Consider the following 21,344-nt stretch of genomic DNA (forward strand, 5'->3'; position numbering starts at 1 on the left):
ACACGAGGGGATAACTGCAGCCAATGAGTATTGAAGGATTTGATTGAGATGTACAAAGTTTCTGTTGGTTTTCTTCTCCTTTGGGTCTCTATTTTGTCACCTCCATTTATAGAAAGCGGAATATCTGGCCTTAATTCTAACCTTGGACCTCATAGAAGATTGTGCTAATGTGGCAATAGAGTCACTTGGATAGGAGCTCGTGGCGTTGGGTAGCTTTCCTTTGGGAGAAATTGTTGACACTAAGGAGGGGCTGCCCACCTTCCTGCCTTCAGGAGTGTGAGGCTGTGAGCCTCGCTGCTTCACACTGCTTTCACATGCTTCTGAAGTACAGAGCAAACACAGCAGTGTAATTGGATAGGCCTTCGTTGCAATGTTATTCCACTGTGCCTGCTGTGGTATTGTTTTTAAAATGGCTTTTAAAGAACTTGAAGTTCTGTGTTGACATTCATCTCGTGTAATGATTACTCTCAATTGTTTTAGGTTGAGCAGCATTAAGGTGTGCTGTGCAAAGTGCACCGGTAAGTAGCACTGGCTTGCTCGGCCGTGTACTGGTGGAAATAAGAAATCCAACACTGATAGTTTCTGCCTGTTGACTTTTACAATGTCAAGATACTAAAGCAGTACTGAAAAACAGGACATTTTTCAATGTTTTTATGTTGAAATGAATTGCCAGACCTTACATTTTGTGTTCAGTGAGAAAAAAGAATCCACGTAGCTGTACTTTCTGCTAGGAGGAAGAAAGAGTCTTCTGCTCAAAGTGCTGGTTGTTTATTTAGAAGGTTGAAAAAATATCTGTCTATTGGAATGTTTTCCTTGTGCTGCACGGGGTGAACTGTTATGTAGCTCCAGGGCGGTTCATGACAGAGAGATCTGGAGGTGGGGCTTTGGATTTAGGGAGATGGGAAGGAAGAGCGTCTGAGTAGTCAGCTGTCCTGTGCATTGTGCTTGCCAGATCAGCAGAAGACAGTTGCCTGTAGAATGCCATCTGCTCTTTTGTCTGCTTTAGCTGTCAAGACGTGGAGCTGCGAGAAGGGAGCTGGAACTGGAGCTGGAGCCCTCCCAGGAGCAGCAGTCCTGCAGGTAAGCTGCCCCACATTGCCCTTCTACCTTGCCAGGTTGAGCTTCAGGACGCAGCCCCAGTGCAGCATCTGTATCCTGAGTGCCAAAGGTGGGCTGGCACATACATGCTGGCAGAAAGTGCATCTGAGGGTTCGGTGAGGTGCCATCTCAAAGTGGGGTGGCGGCAGGGATCTCCTGCAGTCCATGACATGCAAAAAAAGTACTACTCCTATATTTGTCCTTCTGGGTGTTTGCTGGCTGTACCAGAAGCTGCTGGTTTTCTGCTTGCAGTCAGTGGGCAGCTCCCCTTGCCCTATGCCTGCTCCCACCCTGTAAGTGGAGGCTGCTGCCTGACTTGCAGCTGTTCCACATGGGTATAGGAAATCATGGGAGATGGTGAATTAACAGCCATAAGTGCTGGGGATATTTCAAGGTAATGGTGATCACAGAGTGAGGTGTATCAACAACGCAGAGTGTGCTCTCGGCAGCAGGAGGATGCTGACTGGTTTGTTCCTCAAGACCTGAGATTTGCTCCATTTGCTTTGCCAGTTCCCAATACTTCTTTGTCACAAAGCCGTCTAATTATAGGTCAGATCAGTCTAAGAAAGTTGTGGTTCCAAAAGAAGGAAAAAGAAGGGCAAGGTAAGCTGTGTGCCAGTGAGTTCTGCCTTCCTCCAGAACTTCCAGGGCTCAGAAGGAGGCTGGTTTGTGGATTTTCATTTCTCCAAGGCTGTATTTGTTGGTGTAAAGCAGTGCTGAGCAGAGGGATTGGGTCACCTGGTCGAACACAGGAGGAGAGCACTGCAGTTCATTGCCCATGAGCCCTCTGACATTGGATATGGAGGAGCACTATGCAGCATTAGGGAAAATGCACTTTAGAAGCAGGTTTGTTTTTTTTTTTTTGCTGTTTAGCACATAAATGAACTCAGGAAAATGTTGGCTCTCGGTGGACAGAACTCTGCTTCAGGAGGACTCTCTTTGTTGAACACCCTGCTTTACTGTTGGATGTGTCTGTAGACCACTAGGTGATGCAACTCATATCAGCTGATTCCCAACACTGAGAGGTGCGAGCTGCGTGTGCCCAGCAGCTGCCATGCTGCGAAGGGCAGCAGGGTTCTGTGAGTAGGGTTGGTGGTGGTAGAAATAAGCATCATCCAGCATTCCTGCAACTCTCGTCATCCCCCAGCCCTATGCACCTAAATGCACATCCCTTCCTGCTGAATGACCCACGTACTGCCACACAGTGTGCTTAGTTGACTTCAAGCTGCTGCTCTGATGTTCAGGTTACTTCTGTATACTCATGTTTCTTTAATGAAAACAAAGCGCTTTGCACGTGACAGTGACTTGCTAACACTCAGAGGAGCGTATGTCAGTCTGCATTTTTGCACTGGGAGCACAGGCCCATGCCATGGGAGGATCTGGCCCAGCCTGCTCGCAGGTACCTATAAACGTGTCCTCCTGGAAGGAGTTCCAGAAATACTCCAGGAATCTCTTTGCCCTCCCCATTCGACTCCATCTACCTGTCCAGGCACCTCTTTCCTCTTTGTCCCAGCCGTTGCTGTTTCTGCAAAGTGAAGGGTTAAAGCTAGGGTTGTGCTTTATCTCTGTGAGCTGGAAAATCATTGCCTTGCCTTATTACCAAGCTGTCTTGAAATAGCCTGAATTTGCTTTCTTTTGGAAGCAAACGGAGCTCTCGGTCAGACGGTCTGACTTTCGGGTGGCCCTGCGTGCAGCCAGGAGTTGGACTCGACGATCAGCCCATCGATCGGTCGATTCTCTACGCAGGGACGTGGAAGCGGGAGGCGGCCGCTCCCTTGCGGAACTGCAGCACCACTGCCCCGTGCTGGCGGCCGTCCCTCCGGCACCTCGGCACGGACATCCTACCTACCTGCACGCTGTTAGCTGCTGCCTCCATTCGGGCCGACTCCCGACGTAAAGGAGGGCGGGCGGAGGGTGCGCACCGGCACACGTGGCGGCCTCCCGGGCCCCCCCCGGCGGGAGGAGGCGGTGCCGGGGAACGGCTGCGGGCGGCAGGTGAGCGGTGGGACCGGGGGGAAACAGGGTGGTGAGGGTGGGAGGTGCTGGGGGCTGGGACTGCGCTACGGGTGGGGATAGGGAAGGGAGAAAAGGTAGCAAAAAAAGAGGCAAAAGTGAGGGAAAATAAATAAAGAAAAACAAACAAACAAAAAAGAACAAAAATGGGGGAAAAGGAAGCAAAAAAAGAAAAAAAAGAGGGAGAAAGGAGGAAAAGCAAGCAAAAAGAGAGGCAGAAAGGGGGAAAAGCAAGCAGAGAAAGAGGGGAAAGGAAAAAAAAAGGGGGGGGGGAGGGGGGGGAAGGAAAGGAAAATAAAATAAGGAAATAGGAAAAGGAAGCTGCAGCAGTGAGATGGACCGGGGCTGCTTCCCCAGCAATGCTGAGCAATTGATCCCACTACGTGTGGGATACTGCAGGGCAGGGCCCTGTGGGGGTCCCAGTGCTTGCAATGTGTGGAGCTGTGCTCACACAGTGTTTGTGGCTGTTGGGGTGAGTGAATAACAGGTGAACAACCTTGAGCAGGTTGGAAGCTCCCATGCGCAGCAGTGTTCTGCTGCCTTATTTCCTTTGCATTCCTGTCTCACGCAGGGCCCTGCAGTCAGATGGGTGTTTTTTTTTCACAGACTGCTTGGTGTCTTTAGTAGAAGCTTCAGGATTCAGCTATCAATTAACTCCTAAATTAGAAAGGGTTCTGTCATTCTGATTGCCATGGCTGTGTGCTTGCCTCTCACTGTTGTAGCTTATGCCCTGCCTGCGTGTGGTGCTTGCCTCAGTTGCTCTACAGGCTAAAGGGATGTGTCCATCCAGTGTGTAATGCATCCATCCAGGTGTGTAAGTAGCTGTAGAATTAAATAATTGAAGAGGGGGTGATGTTAGGAGAATGTTGTCTGCGTATGGATTTGGAGTCCTCTAACTGAGAAGAAGGAAGGAAACCCTCAGCTGTGTGGCCATAGATATCTAGGAGGGCAGTGGTTCCTACTGGGTCAACTCCAGGAATGAAACCTCCAGAGAAGTGCTTGTGCTAGCTTTTCCCTTTTGGTAGGGTCATAGAATCATTAAGGTTGGAAATGACCTGTAAGGTCATTGACACCAGCCATCAACCCATGCCTACTGACCACATCCCTGAATGCCACATCTCCATGGTTCTGGAACACCTGCAGGGACAGTGACTCCATCACGTCCCTGGGCAGCCTGTGCCACTGCTGTTCCATTCTTTCTGAGAAGAAATAGTTCTTAACATGCAACCCAAACCTCCCTAGCTCAACTTAAGGTCGTTATCTCTTGGCCTATGGCTTTTACCAGGAAGAAGAGGCTGACTCACCATAAACTTTCCTTTACCATCCTTGCACTGCACTGGAAGAGAGAGGGGTAGCAGGGCCCTCTGTCAGGCAGAGAATATAGAGGAGGGGCTCTAGTCTGCAGAACAGTGCAGTGGATGGGAAGGTGATAAGTGCTGTGCAACTGTTAGTGATGGTGGGAAGTGCTCTGTCATGTCATAACAGCACGGAAGAATGGAATAGAATGAGCAGGCGCCAGATTTAAAGCCAAGTGAAAGGAAATACTTCTCCCAGACAGCACATAAGGAAGCTGTGAAGCTAGTGCTGCAGGATGCTGGGGTTGCCAGGAGCAGGAAAGGACTGAGCAAAGCCCACCAAGGGCTGTTAAGTGTTAGAGTTGAGAGAGTATTGTGGTGGTGTTGCACTCTGTGGTTCAGCATCAGCCGTTGGCTCTGGTTGGTTAACAGCCTCACGCTTCTGCAGACTGAGAAACAGCAGCAGTGCCTTCTGTCTGTCCTCCTTCCACAGGAAGTGCAGTAAGACCATGAACCTACAGCAGGGAATTGGGCGCTGCAGGAGCTTGACAGAGGAGAAGAGCTGACGTGCTGGGCTCAGACCCACCAGCTGAAGGCAGAGGGAGTGTAAAGGGCATGATGAACATGCCACATGATGCCAGAGGGGAGGGCCATGTGCAGGAGCTGTTCCACGAGGAGGCCCAGCAGGTACGTGGGAGCCAGCTCCCCTTGCAGCCCAGCTGCACGTCCCCTGAGGTTTCAGCTGTTGGCTTCAGCAGCTCTGAAATTTGCACGTGTCCTTTATCTCCTCTAGAAACTCAGTGTTCTCATCCCTAATCTATTGGCTTTGTGTGATGACAGAGCTATTTGAACCTATTCTTCCAGCCCCAGTCTATCCAACCTAGTTTGTCTTCTGCTCCAAGAGATGCTGCATTGACCCTGTCCTTTTTGATGGGGTTTTCAAAGCTCATCCAGTTCCAATCCCATGCCATGGGCTAGTTGCCACCTACTAAGTCAGATTGCCCAAAGCCCCATCCAGCCTGGCCTCCCAAAACACACCGCTTCCAAAGTTGGAGCTAAGTCACATCTTCACACTTGTTGATGGCAAGCCACGTGGCTATAATGGTCACTGACGTTCACACTACTTCTGCAGCCTGCCTGTAGAGTGTAAGGGATGAAACTAAAGGCTTTGCTTTCCTGCAGGAATCCCAAACACAGAGCAGGCCCTGGTGGAAGATCCAGCTGTTCGTGTGGGAGCCGGTGCTTTTTGGGACATGGGATGGCGTCTTCACCTCCTGCATGATCAACATTTTTGGAGTGGTTCTTTTCCTGAGGACAGGATGGCTTGTGGTGAGTGAGGGCTGATTCGGTTGAACATAAGAATGGGAATAGGTCATTTTCTCCTCACCTCTCTTCTCCATCAGAACCTGAGTGTTCTTGGTTTTGTGATGCTCATAGGCAATGAATTGGTGAAGTCCTCTGGTATTTCCTAGCTTTTTAGAAGGTTCCACAAAAATGGAAGGTGGTATTTTTAAGTGTTCCTGTTTTAGCTTTCAGAAAAAGAAAGCAGCACCACAACCACCAGCCTAGACAGTAGCTTGGGACATCCTGATGTTGCGCTGTTGAGGCAGAAGAATTGCTTTTCAGGCAAAGCACTTTACTGCAGGTAGAGCTAATTTAACATCTTCCCAGTACCACGAGAGCAGATCTCTTCCAAACATAACTGCATTACTTGGGGTCCCTAGTGTGTCTCAGATGGGCAGTCCACAGCCAGGTGGAAGTGTCCTCGCTGCCCAAGGGGCTCCTGTGTATGAACCCAACGACTTATGCAGGGTTGGGGCCTGCTTCTTCTCTCTTGCACTGCAGTGTGGAACTGTTCCTGCTGCAATTTGTTGTGCTGTCCCTTAAAATTTCCCCTCAGTATAAGGAAAGCATCTCCAGGGAGTAGTGGAATTTGAGCTTCAGGCTCAGTCTGCAACACAAGTGCAAGTTTGTGTCACAGGCACAGTGAACATTTTCCAAAAGGAAGCTTGCACTTTATATTGAGCACTTCTTCACTGAAGACATCAAAAGGGAATATTGAGACCCACAGAGCTACAGAATCAGGTGAATCCATAGGGCAGCTGAGATGCAGTGGGGCTGTTCCCTTGCTGACAATAGGGTGCAAACCCTAACCCTGCATTCCACTGATCCTTGGTGGGTCAGTGCATGGGTGCTGTGCTCTTTGCTTCACCTCTTCCAGCTGAAACATGGCTTGTGCTTTTTGGTGGGAACTGCAAGCTGAAGAAACCGGGATGATTATCTTAGCTTCACATTTCTTGATCTGATTTCCTCCATATCTCCTCTGAAAGCGAATTACTGCCGGAACGAGTGCAAATAAAAATGAAGTAAGTAAATAAAAACTGGAACAGCTGGAAGACAGCGTGAAAAGGAAGGGAGGAGAAGTCAAGGCTGGCAGAGCACACGTAGCAGAGGACGCACATACATGGATCCATTTGTCAGGCTTTTGCTGTAGATTTTCAGAGCTGGAGTTGGTAACGCCTGCAGTTGCAGGGGACCTCAGTCTTCCACATGTATTCAGTAACTGCTGCACCACTGCGCTGCCCACTTACTCTCCTTCCTTGCAGCATGCATGCATAAGTAATCAGGGCTTTTGCCTCCCAGTTCTGCCTTCCTCCCACTGGTGTTCTGTTGGAAGGAGTTAGGTCTCTTCTGGCCCCGATGTTAAACCTTTATTCTGCCCAAAGCCCCACGTTGCCCATTAACCAGCTGCTGCGCTTGCCCGGTGCCTCCTCCAGGATCTGGAAAAGCCCAAGGCCATTTGTATGTTTTCATGTGTGTGCTTTTTTTTTTTTTTTTTCTTTTTAACTGAAGCGTGTCGTATTTATTAACCCTTTTAACCTTAGGATAAGCTATGGAGGAAAAGGAACAATTGTCCTTTTAAAGGAGTGTCGGGTTGTATTGGGCTTTGGGCTGACCCTGCAAGCAGCTGCATTTGTAACAAAACTTGGCTCTGTTCCCCACTGACCAGATAAAGCCCTGTCAAAGGCCGCGGGATGCTGAACCAAAATAGGATTTTATGATGATAGTAACATCCTGGATATGTTTCTGTTGTTTTGCAAAAAGAAGGGAAAAAAAAAAAAGAGATCTGGGATTTCAACCAATCCCAAGGATGAGAAGCAGTGCTGGTAATAAACAAACCCATATCAAGGCTAGCATGACCTCAGAAACTATTGGAGTGGGAGGAGAGGGAGCAAGGATAGAGAGGAGCGATGGGACAGGGCCTGAAACACGAGTCGAGGCAGAGGAAGTGAGGCCAGATGTGAACTGGGCACTGGGAGAGGCTTCTGATGATGCAGTTGGGCTGGCAGTGTGCTGGACTAAGCAATTTGTCAGCAGGGGAAGGTGGGCTGGAGCACGGAGCAAAACTTTTGGAAAATAAATTAGAGCTGTGAGAGAGAGGTTTGAAAGGTCCTGAGTGCAGAAGAAGCACTTGAATTTGCATGGAGGAACTAAGTGCCTTCTCCTTGGCTCTGTGGAAGGCATGCTTTCACTGCACATAGGAAATGCAACCACAAATGGAGTGCCCCAAGCAGCGTACCCTGCACTGCAGGCAGGCTTTGCTGCTCACCCTACACCTTTGGCTGCAGCCGCTCCTCCCTGGCGCTTCCTCTGCCTGGAGCAGGAAGGAAGTTTTTATCAGCAGGGTGAAATCCTTCGCACAAAATGCGTGTGAGGAAATTGAGTGTGAGAGCCACCTGCTACTTTGCATACATCGGGCAGATAAAGCCCCGCGTGTGCTGGCCTATGAGCGCATTATTTATTTTCCAGGCAGTGTTTCCCTGGGGGTTTTGTTCTTTGTTATCGTTTGGGAGGATTGCAGCTTTTAAAGGTAACGTTGTGATAAATTAAAATTCCAGTGTGATGATTTTAATAGATCAGTCGTCACAAATCCCAAACATTTGGTTTTGAATCTGCTTTTTGTTCTGAAAGTGTTCTGTTTGTTTGTTTTTGGTTAATATTTCATTCTCAAACATAATGAAACATGGCAATGGCAGCAACCCCCTCCCTGTGGTCATTGAGTCATTGTTTGGCATCATCCTTTCTCAGCCAGAAGCCGGAATCAGTGATTCATGTGGGAGCCCAGTGATGGAGCAGAGCCTTATCATGGAAGGGTCTGTCCAGCCGCAGGACAAGGCAGCTCTCCTTCAAAAGGGCATCAATAAGATCTGTGAATTTAGCAATCAGTTACATTAATTACATAATTAGGGTGTGTGTTGAGGTTTTGCTCTTCCTTTTCATCCGTAATGACTCCATAGCCATTGATCACAAGTAACTAGAAGTGGCTGGGTCCTTTTTCTGTCTCAACCGATTTTTCTTGTGTGAGTTGTTTTTTGTTCTTGTTTTCTCATTGCAGGGAAACACTGGTGTTGTGATGGGCATGTTTCTGGTGTCCTTTGTGGTCCTGGTTGCTCTGGTGACAATCCTATCTGGAATTGGGGTCTGTGAGAAGTGCAGCATTGGAAGTGGAGGCGTCTACTCCATGATCTCTACTGTCCTTGGAGGTCAAGTCGGGGGGACCATTGGGCTCCTTTATATTTTTGGCCAGGTAATTAGAAACGTGAGAAGATAATTAAAAAGAAAAACTAGAAAACTTATCAGTCTTTCTAAATGCATCCGTAAGAGCAGGCCAAATGGCACTTGGCATAGTTAAAATGGCAGAGGAGTTGGTTTTTGTGCAGAATGTCCATTTCATTCCCAAAGTATCCTTGGTGCCAAGACAGGCCTTGCCCTTAAGGAGACATCAATCCAATGGAAAGGCAGCGGCCAGGGTGGCCACCTAAAGCAAAGAGCCCTCTGGGCTGCCATGTTGGCTTTTATGTGCTCACTATGCCCTTGGGGATGTGGGGGTACATGTGGACCGGGCTAGCCTTGATTGTTTCTCCAAATGGGGCAGAAGTGGAGCTGGTGTGTGATGGGAGCTGGGCAGAGGGAAGGTGGTGTTTTGAGAGTCACAACTTCTGTGTTTTTTGAATGGCCCTGAGGAGCCATGGTGGCGGAGCACTGAAATGCATGTGTAGTAAACATAAAGAGTGGAAAATAATCTCTTAAATCTGTGATAACTTAACCCCCTCCCCCTGTAAAGATGTTATGAACAGTCTGAAGTGTGGTGAGCAGGCAAGAATTTTTATTGAAGTTTGTTTTAAAATGACTGACTTGCAGCAATCTCTGAAAACCCTTAAAAAACACAAACCAAAAAGAATCCCCTCTTCTCCTTTCACTTCAGATTAAAAGCAAGTGTCCATAAAATACAAATTGAATGCACTTATAAGCCAAGATATGGAAATGGGCCACACATGAGAATCCTTCCTGTAATATTTTCCACTCCTGCTCTCTGAGTGGACCCTGTCTGGGAAAGCAATCAGGTTGCAGCCTCTCCCAGGTGTCGTAAAACCTGGCCTCTGGCAGCCCCATCCTGTAGTGAGGCGTCCAGCTCGCATGGGGGCTTCGGGGTGGGAATTGGCAGCTTGAGGAGAAATGCTTTGTGTGCTCCCGAAAGCTGATGTGTTTCCCTTCTCTCTGGCTGTGCTCAGCGGACTTTTTCTGCCTTTTTCTGCAATAGCTGTGAGCTGCATCTCTGCTGCAAGCTGCACACAGAGAGCTGTAACTGGTCAGAAGTGGCGCAGGAACTGGGTACGTGGTCCTGCTGCCTTCAGTAATGAGAGGTTGCTCAGCATCCTGGGGCATGCTGCAGAGATGGGCTGGAACCCAGCGTGGGGTCCTATTGTGATGTGCTGGAGGAAGTGCTTGATCACAGGATTGTTGAGATTGGAAAAGACCACTAAGATCATCAAGTTCAACCTCAAACCATCCCCCACCATGCCCGCTAACCATGTCCCTCTGCCACATCTCCACACACAGCTCTTGAACACCTCCAGGGACAGTGACTCCACCCCCACCCTGGGCAGCCCATTCCAGTACATCTCCACTGTTTCTGAGAAGAAATTTTTCCTAATGTTAACCTTGAATCTCCCCTAATCAGGTCCAGCATGCCTATACCAGCTCCTCTAGAGATCAGCATGTGCTTGGTCGTGGCAGCTTGGGCTGCAGGGCTGGGGTTTGATGCTCTTCTAAGCAGTCTCATTTTCTGAAGAGGCTCACAGTAAGAGCTGTTCAAAGAAAGAAAGGATTTGTAGCCCTAAAATAGCTTTCTGCTGAAAGCAAATGTAAAGGTAGCACTTGTCTGGGTGTTACAAATCTGTTATGTTCTTCAGCCAGCAAAGTGTGTGTCTTGCAAAGGCTCTTAAGGAACTGATTTCTGCAAGCATTCAGCCTAGACATTCTGTTCTGATTTCAAGATAGGTAGTTCAAGCCCCAAGAAAGAACCCCTTGTTGCAGGGCCAGTGGGGTGGTATCTTGTTACTGTGCAAGGTGGACTGGGGACTTCACAGACACTTGACCCCTGATCTGCAGATACCGTGTTTTATTGAAGGGTAGGCTTCAAGGATGTTTGAGATGTTGAAGCTCCTTCCTGCTCTGCTCCTTTCTGAGTGTCCTCCTAACAACCCTTGCTGGTGCTGATGTGCAACTGCATACCCTAGCTTGGTTTGCCAGCTATGCTGTGTGCTGAAAGGGAGTGCTGCTGAAATGCCCGTCCTGGAAACCTCTAGAATTGGGGTTGCTGCCCCACAGGGTGATCTGAGGGCTGAACCTGCAGCTGTTTTCTTGTGCTGCGGATGTCCCATCATATGGACTGCTGGCCACCCAGGAAGAGTAAGGGAAATAAACAGGTTTCCCAAGTGCTTGGGGAGCACGGACTGCACAATATGCACTCCTCAAATGTGCAGGCTCCCTTCCAGGAGACAGGGAGCCAGTGAAGCATCAGGCTTTACATCCAAGCTAAATACAGAGTTAAAAGTACACCCTAGGAAGCAGGGAGGGGAGAAGCATGTGGCTGCTGTTCAGGCAGGTGCTTAACTAGGAGCCTTTCTTTCAGAGAAATAGAAGAAGCTAAAAAGATTAACTCATCCTCTTCTTCCTCGGATAAGCCAGAGAGGTTTCTCTTGGAATGTTAATTGGAGGCACATTTTAAAGCGAGGGGAAAGTTGCTGGTTGCTACTGTGTTGACTCAGGCAGTACATACAGTATCTTACCCAAACTGCCTTGACAGTGTCCTCTGTTGTGGCAGTAGGGTTCAGTGCCTGTAGGCCAGAGTCACAGGGGCACTGCACCCACAGGGTGCTCACAGACCTCTGTCCTTCAGTGTGTTGCAGGTGCCATGTACATCACTGGCTTTGCAGAATCCATCGCGGATGTACTGAACCTCAGCAACATCTGGGCAGTGCGAGGCATTTCCCTGGCAGTGCTGCTGGGGCTGCTCGGGATCAACCTGGCAGGGGTGAAGTGGATCATCCGCCTCCAGCTCCTGCTGCTCTTCCTGCTGGCTGTCTCAACGCTGGACTTTGTCATCGGGTCCTTTTCACACCTTGATCCGGGTAAAGCTGACGGTCCTGAGCACTGGGGAAATGGGTGTTGGTTCTTCTGGGGTTTTCTGTATGGCAACTTTGTGAACGTACACACGCATCCGGGCAGAGGTAGTGCTCAGGGCTAACAGATGTGGCAGCAGGGCCTCTTAGAGCAGATTGCCCATGACCATTACAACTTTGTATGGAGGAGTTTTTTCTCTGGAAGCCTGGGGCATCCTTTAAGCCTTGGCAGTGTGATGTGCAGCTGACACTAGCTCTGGGCTGCCCAGCTGAGAAAGCACTGCTGAATTCCTTGCCCAGGGCAGAGGCTAGTGGTATGGAGAAGGAAGGTGCTGGGGTTTGGAAGAGTATCCTCTGTTACCTTTCCCCAGCCTAAGAGCAGCCTGCTGTGGGGTGCCCAGCGTGAGGCAGGTAGTAGGGGCAGCTGGGGATGGGCAAGGCAGAGGGATGGAGTTCCCTGAGCACCCTTCCCCTCTCTGTGTCTTCATCCCTAGAGATGCTGGTTGGGAGCCCACCGCAGGCTATAAGATGCTCATGAGCACTGCAGCCAGCCCTGCAGCAGTCACTAAGTGTAATTAGCTGAGTAAACAGAAGGTGTCACCTTTTTCTTGAGTTCTGCTGCATCAAAAAGCATCGTAAGGGGGGAAAGTTCAAGAAACCCGCTAAAGCAGCTTGTGGAAAGGCATCTGCATTTCATATTTAGCATGTGTTCAGTGTGGAATAGTTGGCATATCTTGAAGGGAAAGCAGCTAGCCTGCTCCAAGCAGCTGCTGTGCGCAGAAGTCCTTTTCTAAAGGAAACCATGAGGGTTTGCATTCCCTTAGTGCTCAGGGGTGACCTTTGTATAGACCCAGAGACCTATAAGGAAAGAGAATGAAGGTTTTTTGTTAGCTTCTGTGTTGTTTTTTTGGTTTTTTTTTTTTTTTTTTTTTTTTTTTAATTCAGCTTCTGTTTAAGAGGATGGTCTGAGCTTGGGCTGGGTGCTGCATTTCCCCAGCAGGCCTCTGAGTGGTGCGTCAGCACCAACAGTGAGCATGGCCTCTGTGGGCCTGGGCCTCTCCTGTGCACCCGTTAGCAGAGCGCCTTCCCACCCATGCTGGGAGGGGTGTGAGCAGGTCGGGAAAGATGCTGGAGGTCTGTGCCGCCGCCAAGCACTGTCTGCTTGGGTTTAACCTCCATGAGTGTGCCTGTCCATCCCAAGGGCCTGGCGCCCGAGCCCATGTGTGGTTGCGCTGGGTGGGGGCCCCTCGCTTGTCCCCCCCTGTTCCTCAACCTCACACCCAGGCATGCACAACACGGGATGTGGGCCAAGCTCTCACTCCCTTCCTGTGGTTAGCCTTTATTTTTAGTCGGAGGACAGGCCCTATTTAGACAAAAGGGGTTCTCAGCAGGACTTCCCGCTGCTTTCTCCTTTCCCTCTCCACGGCTTGCTGTGGGGAGCTGCGGTCCCTTCTCCAGATGTGGCTGTCCCTGTGGAGGCTGTGGGGTTCAACCTCGGAGTAGAGCCAGGAATCCTGAGAGGCACTGCATGGAGAAGCTGTAAAGAGCAAAGGCAGGAAAAGCATTTGTGTATTTAGGTGCAGGGGAAAACAAACAAGCAAACAAAAGGTGAGAATCACTGGCACTCAGAATCAGACTTGCCTTGCCCAGGTGCCACCAGGCTGCAGCATCCCTCCTGCTTAGCCCCAGACATTGGCATGGTCCCAAGATCCAGAGCTTCCTTTGGGGGCCATGGAACTCTAAATTTCCCCATTGGATCCAGCCAGTGCTTCCCCAGTGATGGACATAGTCCCAGATTACTGTGAGGGGTAGATGGTAAGGAAGGGGGTAGGTGGTAAGGAGAGGGGCTCCCATGCCATCTTTCTGCCAGGCTCTGAACCAACCCAAGCTCAGTGTCACCTCCAGAAATGGTCACCCTCATGTAGCCTGCCACCCCCTCCCCTCTCTCCCCCCCATGTCTCCTCATGGCTTTCTCTTCTTGCTAAACCTAATGCAGGTGAATTGAGAGCAGACAGATGGGACCTTGTGTCCACTATGCTGCTGAATAACGTGTTGCAGGCAGAACTAGGGTGCTTGGGTTTCTTGCCTTGCATAAATGCTGTAGATCCTTGCTTCAAAACCAGTCTGTGTTACTCTAAGGGGGAGCAGTGAACATAAAAGAGAGGATGCTGTCTGTCCACAACCAACTCCTCAGAACATCGTGTGAAACTTTTTGGCCTCTTCACGTACTGAGCATTAGAGTCATGGAAAAAGAAGATAAGACTGCTGTTAGTGCCCACACTTTTATTTTCCTAGCATATCTCTGCTAATTTTTGTGTAGGGTGACTCCCAAATACTCCCTTCAATTAGGCGCCTGCTTTCCTGTTTTGGCAGTTGCTCACAGGTACCCTGCTACAGCCCAGCGGCTCTGTGGGAGCAAATGGGGAGGGGTGGGGTTATTTGGGGGGAGATCTGGTGTAATTGGGTTGTGCTTTGTTTTGGTGGTGAGATGAAAGGAGTCGCAGTACAAGCAAAAGTGCCCCCCAACAACAGCTTCTTTAATGTTCTTAGAAGAGGGAAAGAATTAAAAATATGGATTCTGTTGGCAGGGTGTTAGATAATAGGAGGGTGGGGGTCTGCTTGAGTGAGCAAGGCCTGAGGTTTGCTTGGGCTGGGGCTCCCCTCCTGCAGCTTGTCCAGGAGCCGAGCCTCTCTCCTGGTGGAGCCCAGGCAGTCCCTCATCATGCTGGGGCTGCTGGGAGTCTTTGCAGCCCTCTGGGGCCCCGAGCATAACCCCTGCTTGCATCCAACCCCCTGCAGCCCCTGGGTGTGCTGCTGCCAGAGAGCTGCTGGTTGGGATTATTCTTCACACAAACCACATCCTTCGTGTCACCCGCTTCTGTTGTAGCCTTTTGACAGTATTCTCACGGAGCTCAGAAAAGCGTTTATCCTCACTTCTTCCTCTAAGGATGAGCCTTGTGAAGGATTTCTCCTCATTGGGCGTCTCATGGCTGCCTGGGAGAGCTGATGCTCTCTCTTCTGCCAGGGGAGGGGACCGAAGGGGACATTTGCATGGGGCTGCTCTAGCAGAAAGGGAACCTGCAACTATTAAAATGATGTGTTTGTAAACACATCGGTGCTGTAAAGATCCCTAAAATGCTTTGGAGACTTTGATGGATTGAATCAATTAAATGTATTCGCGTATATTTAACATGGAAATGATCAAAGCTTCCTAATCAGAGGATTTTGCTTGGCCTGGGCTGTTCTCTATTGTATTTTTGGGCACGAGGGGTGTGCCCATTTTCTAAGAGAGGGTGCAGGAAGGATGTGTGTGTCAGAAGATGATCTGCAGCTAATCCCAGAGGCTTTATCCAGGCTGATTGCTGACTTCCTGGCTTGAAACACATCTGGAAACTGGCATCATATTCCAAGTAAGAATCATGGAGTGAGTGGCAGCAGAAAATCCCACTTTGCTACTGAACAAGGTAGAGCTAGTGGCGAATAAAAGCAGGAGGCTGCTAATGCGATCTTTATTTATTAAAAAACACGCGATTGCTTTCCCCAGGTTTTTCCAATTATAGCACATTGAATTGGAGTGACATCACCTTTGAGTGGAGGCCAGCCTATTCAACAGTCTGGAGAAGAAATTTATTAACTGGTTACCTGCCAATTGTCTGGGCTAGGAGCTGCAGCACAGATGTGTTTTGAAAAGTGATAACATTGTTAGGGGGGCTTGTTTAGGTATGGACAGGAAAGCTACATCAGTCTCTCTGAAGTAGGTGTTTAAGGCAATTTGGTTTTAAAAAAAAAAAAAAAGAAAGATAAAAAATGTAGCTTGACCTGTCAGTTTTCTGCATGGTGTGTTTCCACCACGTCCCCAGCAGCCAGCAGCATCTCCCGCAGCGGTGGTGAGGAAGGGATGAAAGCTCAGGGATGGGAGCAGGATGCTGTCTTTTCCTTTCTTATGGATTTTCTTCAGAATCTGCAGCCACCTGGATTGCTGTTCTCTTGCCCTGTCCCTGCTGGCCGGACCTCGAGCATCCAGGCTGGAAAGCAGGTTATAAGGGGATTCAGTGTTCCAGTCACAACTATCCCAGGCTGTTCCCTGATTACTGCTGCTGAAGCTTTGAGTCTCCCAAGGACTTGAGAACCTGCTGATATCCTTTTTTTTTTTTTTTTTTGTATTGAACCTCGCTGAACACCTGTGGTGCTCCCCTTGAGTTTTGTCCATACAGGAGCAAATTTCATCTTTAGAGTGTGTACTGTAGGGGACGGTCCTAATGTTGGTCGATACCCTACAGCATGCCATTGCACTCAGGGGCAGGCTGGGAGACAGGGCTGCCTCATGTCTATCCCTGGAGCAGCAGAGGGTTTGCTTTTGTCTTATAGGTGTTAGTTTTTAATTCATTTAATAGCCACAGCAGTAGGAATTAGGCTGTTGGTTCAGCCTGTGATAGTACGGGTGTGATAAACACTGCTGCTGTATCCCCCTGCTGCAGGATAGGTGATAACCCTCATGATTTATCGAGGCGATTTTGTACATGGTTCGTTTAACCTTTACTTCCTTTGCTGTTTCCCTGCGAGGCACTGCTAAGCTCATCTCCATCGAGCTTGCAACTAAACCCTAAAACACCTCAGTGGCTTCATTGGTGGATGCTCTTGCTGCCCATGCTGCCTGTTGGCGGATCCCCAAACTGGCAGGGAGCTGGCTCAGCTGTAGCATGGTGCCCTGGGATTTGTCCCTTATTAGACATTGCCTTCCCATGGGCTTTCTCCGATAAAATCTCTGGGTTCTCTGTTTTTGTTTAATTGTTTAATGCTAGGGACCTCACAAGATGGTCTGGGTGTGTAACATCCCATAATCCCTCCATCTCTCCCTGTCCCTGTGTTTAAACTAGACAGCTTTATTTAATTGCATTGATTTTTTTGTGTGTGCACCACTGCATGATTCTTTTCAAATGATGGAGATTTTGTGCCTCCTTGTATTCCATCCCTGCAGTATTTAATTCCTGTCACAGTTCAGCTGTGCCCTGAATCAGCTTTCCTTATTAAGGGGTTTAACTTAAAAAGATGATTTCTGGATATTGGATTCTTTCTGCAGCCACTTCACTTCTAATTTGCATTCCTGTCCTGGGCTGCAGAGGAAACTTTGTGCAGGATATGGGTTCTTATCTACTGCTCATCGTCTTCCCTGCTGGCTTCTGTTAACAGTTCATGGCCTTCTTTGACCTTAGGTGAGAGATTTTAGCCCAGTTGTATGTGCGGGGACCTGCTGGTTCTCCTTGGTTTTCTTTTCTATCAAAGGAAAAATGTGTTCACTGAGCAATGTGGGTTTAATAGGGAAAATGTATCCTTCCATTTAAACTGAATTCAGTGAATGGCTACAAACGACAACAAAAAATCCTTTAAGGTGACAGTGTCTTGCTCAGCCTCTCCAAAATCAAACATTTTTGATTCACAGTTCTGAAGCTAGGCTTTAAGCTGTAGCTGTGTGAATTCTATCAAGGATACTGAAAACCTCCCCAAAATAAAATAAGAAAAAAATCAATCAGTTTGGGTACAGAATAATAATAATAAAAAAAAATATATGGAATAGTTCTCTTTTAAATACCATTGTCATCTAGATAATATATCTGAACGTGAGAGCGTGGGATGTTCTACTCGTGAGTATAGCACAAGAGCATGCAGATCATGGCAGGATGTAGTTGGTTTTGTTCCACTGTGGCCAACTGCTGACTCTGGGAAAGTGGGGATTCATAGAATCATAGAATGGCTTGGGTTGGAAAGGACCTCAAACACCATCTGATTCCAACCCCTCTGCCTTGGGCAGAGCTGCCAACCATTAAATCAGGCACTGGATTCAATTGACGTGGGTTGGGCTTTGGCCCTGGCAGCAGCCAGTGTAGCTCTGAGCTAGGAACAGGGTCACTCGAGCTAGCCCAGAGGATGTGTGTCATCGCCTCTGCAGCTCCGGTGCCATTTGTTTTCCTCCAATTGTGCCTTGGCTCAGCCCAAATTCTGGTTTCTTAAAGCTGGAATTTTTCATCTGAGAAGTTCTGCAGAGCCACCCACAACAGGGACTCTGGGTATGGCTTCCAAGAAATACCACTCAAAATAAAGTATCCCATTTATGCAAAACATTTTCCTAGAAAAAGGTGAAGCAAGGGATGGTTTACTTCTTGTACTCCTTGTAATGAGCAAAACCATTTCCTCTGGCAGGTTTGAACAGTGCTGAACAAGCCAGGTAGCGGATACCACATCAAGATGTAAAATAGTCATGGAAGTATTTTATGTATTATGGCAAGACTGATGCTTAGCATTAAGTAATATAAAACATAAGTGGACTTCATAAATACCTACATTAAAATATTTTTCTTTTTCTTTTTTTTCCTCCTAACCAAGATTTCAGATTTTCTACCTGCAACAAATGTCTTTTGTTGGGTCTTTTTTTGCCTTTTTGCAAAAAACAGTTCAAAATCACCAACCTGCTCAGCCAGCATAGATGCCAGATGACAGTACCAGCTCCTCCCATAGGCTTATGTCATTGGTTTTCCATGTCTCCATGCCCCAGGAGCCAGTTGGAGGTGAAGCAGGTGGGTGCTGGTCCATGGGGCACTGCAGCAGGAGTGGGGCAGGAAAGAGTGCTCCCTCCACAGGGCTCCTGCCTGGCTGCAGGAGGGGATGGTGACCCAAGGATGAACATTGCTTCATCAGCACAAACATCAGGGACTGATTTAAGCAGCTCCCTTTGTTTATTATGGCTTCTGTGCTATTTTGAGCTGCTGGCCGGCTCCCACTGTTGCAGACCTGTTGAACTCTGGGGGATGAAGATGCCCATGACCTCTGCCCATGAGCTCTTGTAGCCAGGATGTGCCAAGGTTCCTGTGACATGAGGAGATGAGAGCTGGCACCCATGGGATGCATTTATTGCAGGTCACACACCCTTGGACCCTTTTGGGGTCACAGGGCAGACAAAAAAGATCCAGATCCTGTGAGGGCGGTGAGGTGGAACAGGTGCCCAGTGTGGTTGTGGATGCCCCATCTCTGGAAGCATTCAAGGCCAGTTTGGATGGGGCTGTGATAGAGCTTCCCTCAACTTGATCTAAAGAGAAGTATTGCTGCTGATAGCAAGGGGTTGGAACTGGATGATCTCAAACGTGCCTTCCAACCCAAACGATTCTGTGGTTCTAGGAAATACTTGGATTTACCATGCATACAAGGAACTGATAGTCCCCGTGTGTGTTTTTGGCTTGTTTGCTTATATTGCGGAGTTTTGCACATGTGTGTGTGTTTTACAAAGTTGCCCCAGTGCACTTCTTTGCTTTGGTGTGAGTTTCCAGTGCCTTGATCTGTGCACCTCCATGCCTGTCACAGCACACCAGCGTATTGCAGCATCCAGCAGTCAGCCTTTTTCAGAGCACCCCAGACAAGGCAGCAGGATGCTCTGCTGTATCCTCACACTTCCCTTTGCAAATGCTGTCACGCTGCATGCTCATTTGTCCACTCACAACAGAAATATTTTTGCTGATATATTGCAAAAAAAAAAGAAGTAATAATAATATTTGGGCTGATTGATTGCTCTGCAGCAGCGTTGCTGGCAGCCACGCTGCAAATGGCTGTCCCTGTGCTGAGGCAGGACCCAAACACCCTCTGATCTTCCCCAACAGGTGCAGCTGAGGGTGGTTTTTGGGAGAGGGTTAAGGCTGGGATTGCTCAGGGCTGCCGCTGCAGGAAGCTGCATTGTGTGCTGGCTTTAAACAGGAGGTTTGGGAGATCAGCGCTGGATCAGAAAACAGGGACTTGGGAGGAACAAACACTCGCTGCTTCAGAAGGGCGGTGATTTCCTTTTGGGTAAACACGTCATTAATCTAAGGGAGCACATTCTTTTCCATCAAAAGATAAGGGATTCGGGTTGCATTTCTCAGGGCTTGTTCTTTTTAGATTGTTTTAACTGTGGCTTTCACTCCTTCAATTACAGGCTTTATATAATCTCTCATTTTGGGTTTGCCGCGCTTATTATTATGGGTGCAGAGAAGGTCTCGGACAAGGGAACTCCTTTCCTCCTTCCTTTAAAAATGCTCTGATCCTTCTCTCTGTGTTTTGCCAAGTTGTTTTTTTTCTTTCTGTAGAATAAAATATTGCTACTTCTTGTTCCTTGCAATAGTGATGCATTTAAACACACTTCTGCAGCTTGTCCTGACTTACAAAGCTGGCTCTCCAGGAAGCCAGGAGAGGAGCTGAGCTCTGCTCTGCTCTTGTGCTCCTGCTCTGGCTGGGAAGATGCCAGCTGTGGCACCCAGCTCCATTTTTGGACCTGTTTTTTTTTTTTCTTTTACTGGAGCTGTGAAATCACTTCAACCCATGGGTTTTGTTCTGTGCTTCCTGGCATTGAACCCATTTTCACAACAGCAGCAGGGTGAAGGAAACTCATCTGGTGACAGATGTGTCAAGCTGGAATTTGGTGATGAAATTGTGGTGTTGAGTCTATAATAGCTGTGATTTTATCATGTATAATCATTGACCTGCATGCATCCAAGAACTGCCTACTCAAATCCCTCAGGTTTGGGGTGCTGGGGCTGAGATGGGGCTCTGGTGTGCTCTGGGACAGATGGATGTGATCATCATTGAACCAGCAGGTCAGGCAGGAGCTGTGGGATTGACAAAGAAAAAGGTAACTGAAATGCATTTGATTCCATGGGTGTGTCAGTCCCCAGGTACCAGTGAGGCCACCCATCTCTCCTCAGCCCCCTCACCTCCATTTCCCCCCTGCAGCTCTTCCCCTTTATTTATGTTCTTTCCCAGCCTTCCAGCTGAAGTACACACATCCAACAGTGAAGCAGAAGATGTCCTGAAAAAATGTGAAAGCATTTTTGTATCTGTGCGAGTTCAGCAAAGGTTATGTTTGTTCTCAGAACCTGCCAGCACGGCTCTGCCTTTGTCAGTGCTTTGCATTCCTGGCTCTCCAGACCCCCATCTCCTCAGCTGTGCTGGTGGAAATCTGCTTCTGCGTTGCACAGCCTTGAATTCCAGCTCACAGTGAGTTGAACTTCCCTTGGTGTGGGAAGCTGCTGTTCTTGTGGTTGGTAGTGGGTTTGGGTGAGTTTGGTGGCCACCAGACTATCCGAAGACAGATTTCATCTACGGGTGGGGGAAGAATAGTGTTGCAAGGGCTTCAGGAGATAATTTCAGTCCTCTGCAGTACACAGCACTTGGGTGTACAGACCTGCATAGAAATGAATTTGCTTTAGGCCACTCAACCTGATTGACCACAACTTTCAAGAGCTACCAAAGTGACATGCCTTGTCCCCAGCCCATAAATCCTGCTCTTGTACCTTGTCCTTGGCTAAGGGGACAAGGAGGGAGAATAACACAACTGTGTCAAGAAGGAGTGAAGTTTTATCTGTGGGACTGGGTGTACGAACTGTGTCTGCCTCCTCCATGCCGATGTCCCCAGAAACCTCCAGTGCCCCCATGGGACCCCGCACTGGGAGGG

At 48.6% G+C, this 21,344-nt stretch overlaps 1 protein-coding gene across 6 annotated transcripts in view; it reads left to right on the top strand.

The window, feature by feature from the left end:
• Positions 1-16: 16 nt before the first annotated feature.
• The window catches only part of SLC12A8 (solute carrier family 12 member 8), a 46,610-nt gene continuing 25,282 nt past the window's right edge, over positions 17-21,344 (top strand). For 3 of the 6 annotated variants that reach the window (XR_007378442.1, XM_048952488.1, XM_048952491.1), the window contains exons 1-6: positions 17-1,080; positions 2,741-3,093; positions 4,900-5,093; positions 5,589-5,735; positions 8,803-8,994; positions 11,650-11,881. Coding sequence is in view for 5 of the 6 variants with exons in the window: in XM_048952488.1 (XP_048808445.1) it covers positions 5,022-5,093; positions 5,589-5,735; positions 8,803-8,994; positions 11,650-11,881 (643 nt within the window). In the remaining variant the exon portion in view is untranslated. Of the gene's footprint in view, positions 1,081-2,037; positions 3,094-3,436; positions 3,922-4,899; positions 5,094-5,588; positions 5,736-8,113; positions 8,278-8,802; positions 8,995-11,649; positions 11,882-21,344 lie in introns of those variants that run through there. The other 3 variants (XM_048952489.1, XM_048952490.1, XM_048952492.1) reach the window with 3 other exon arrangements.

This window comes from Lagopus muta, chromosome 8 (assembly GCF_023343835.1).
Source record: "Lagopus muta isolate bLagMut1 chromosome 8, bLagMut1 primary, whole genome shotgun sequence".
Lineage (NCBI taxonomy): Eukaryota > Metazoa > Chordata > Aves > Galliformes > Phasianidae > Lagopus > Lagopus muta.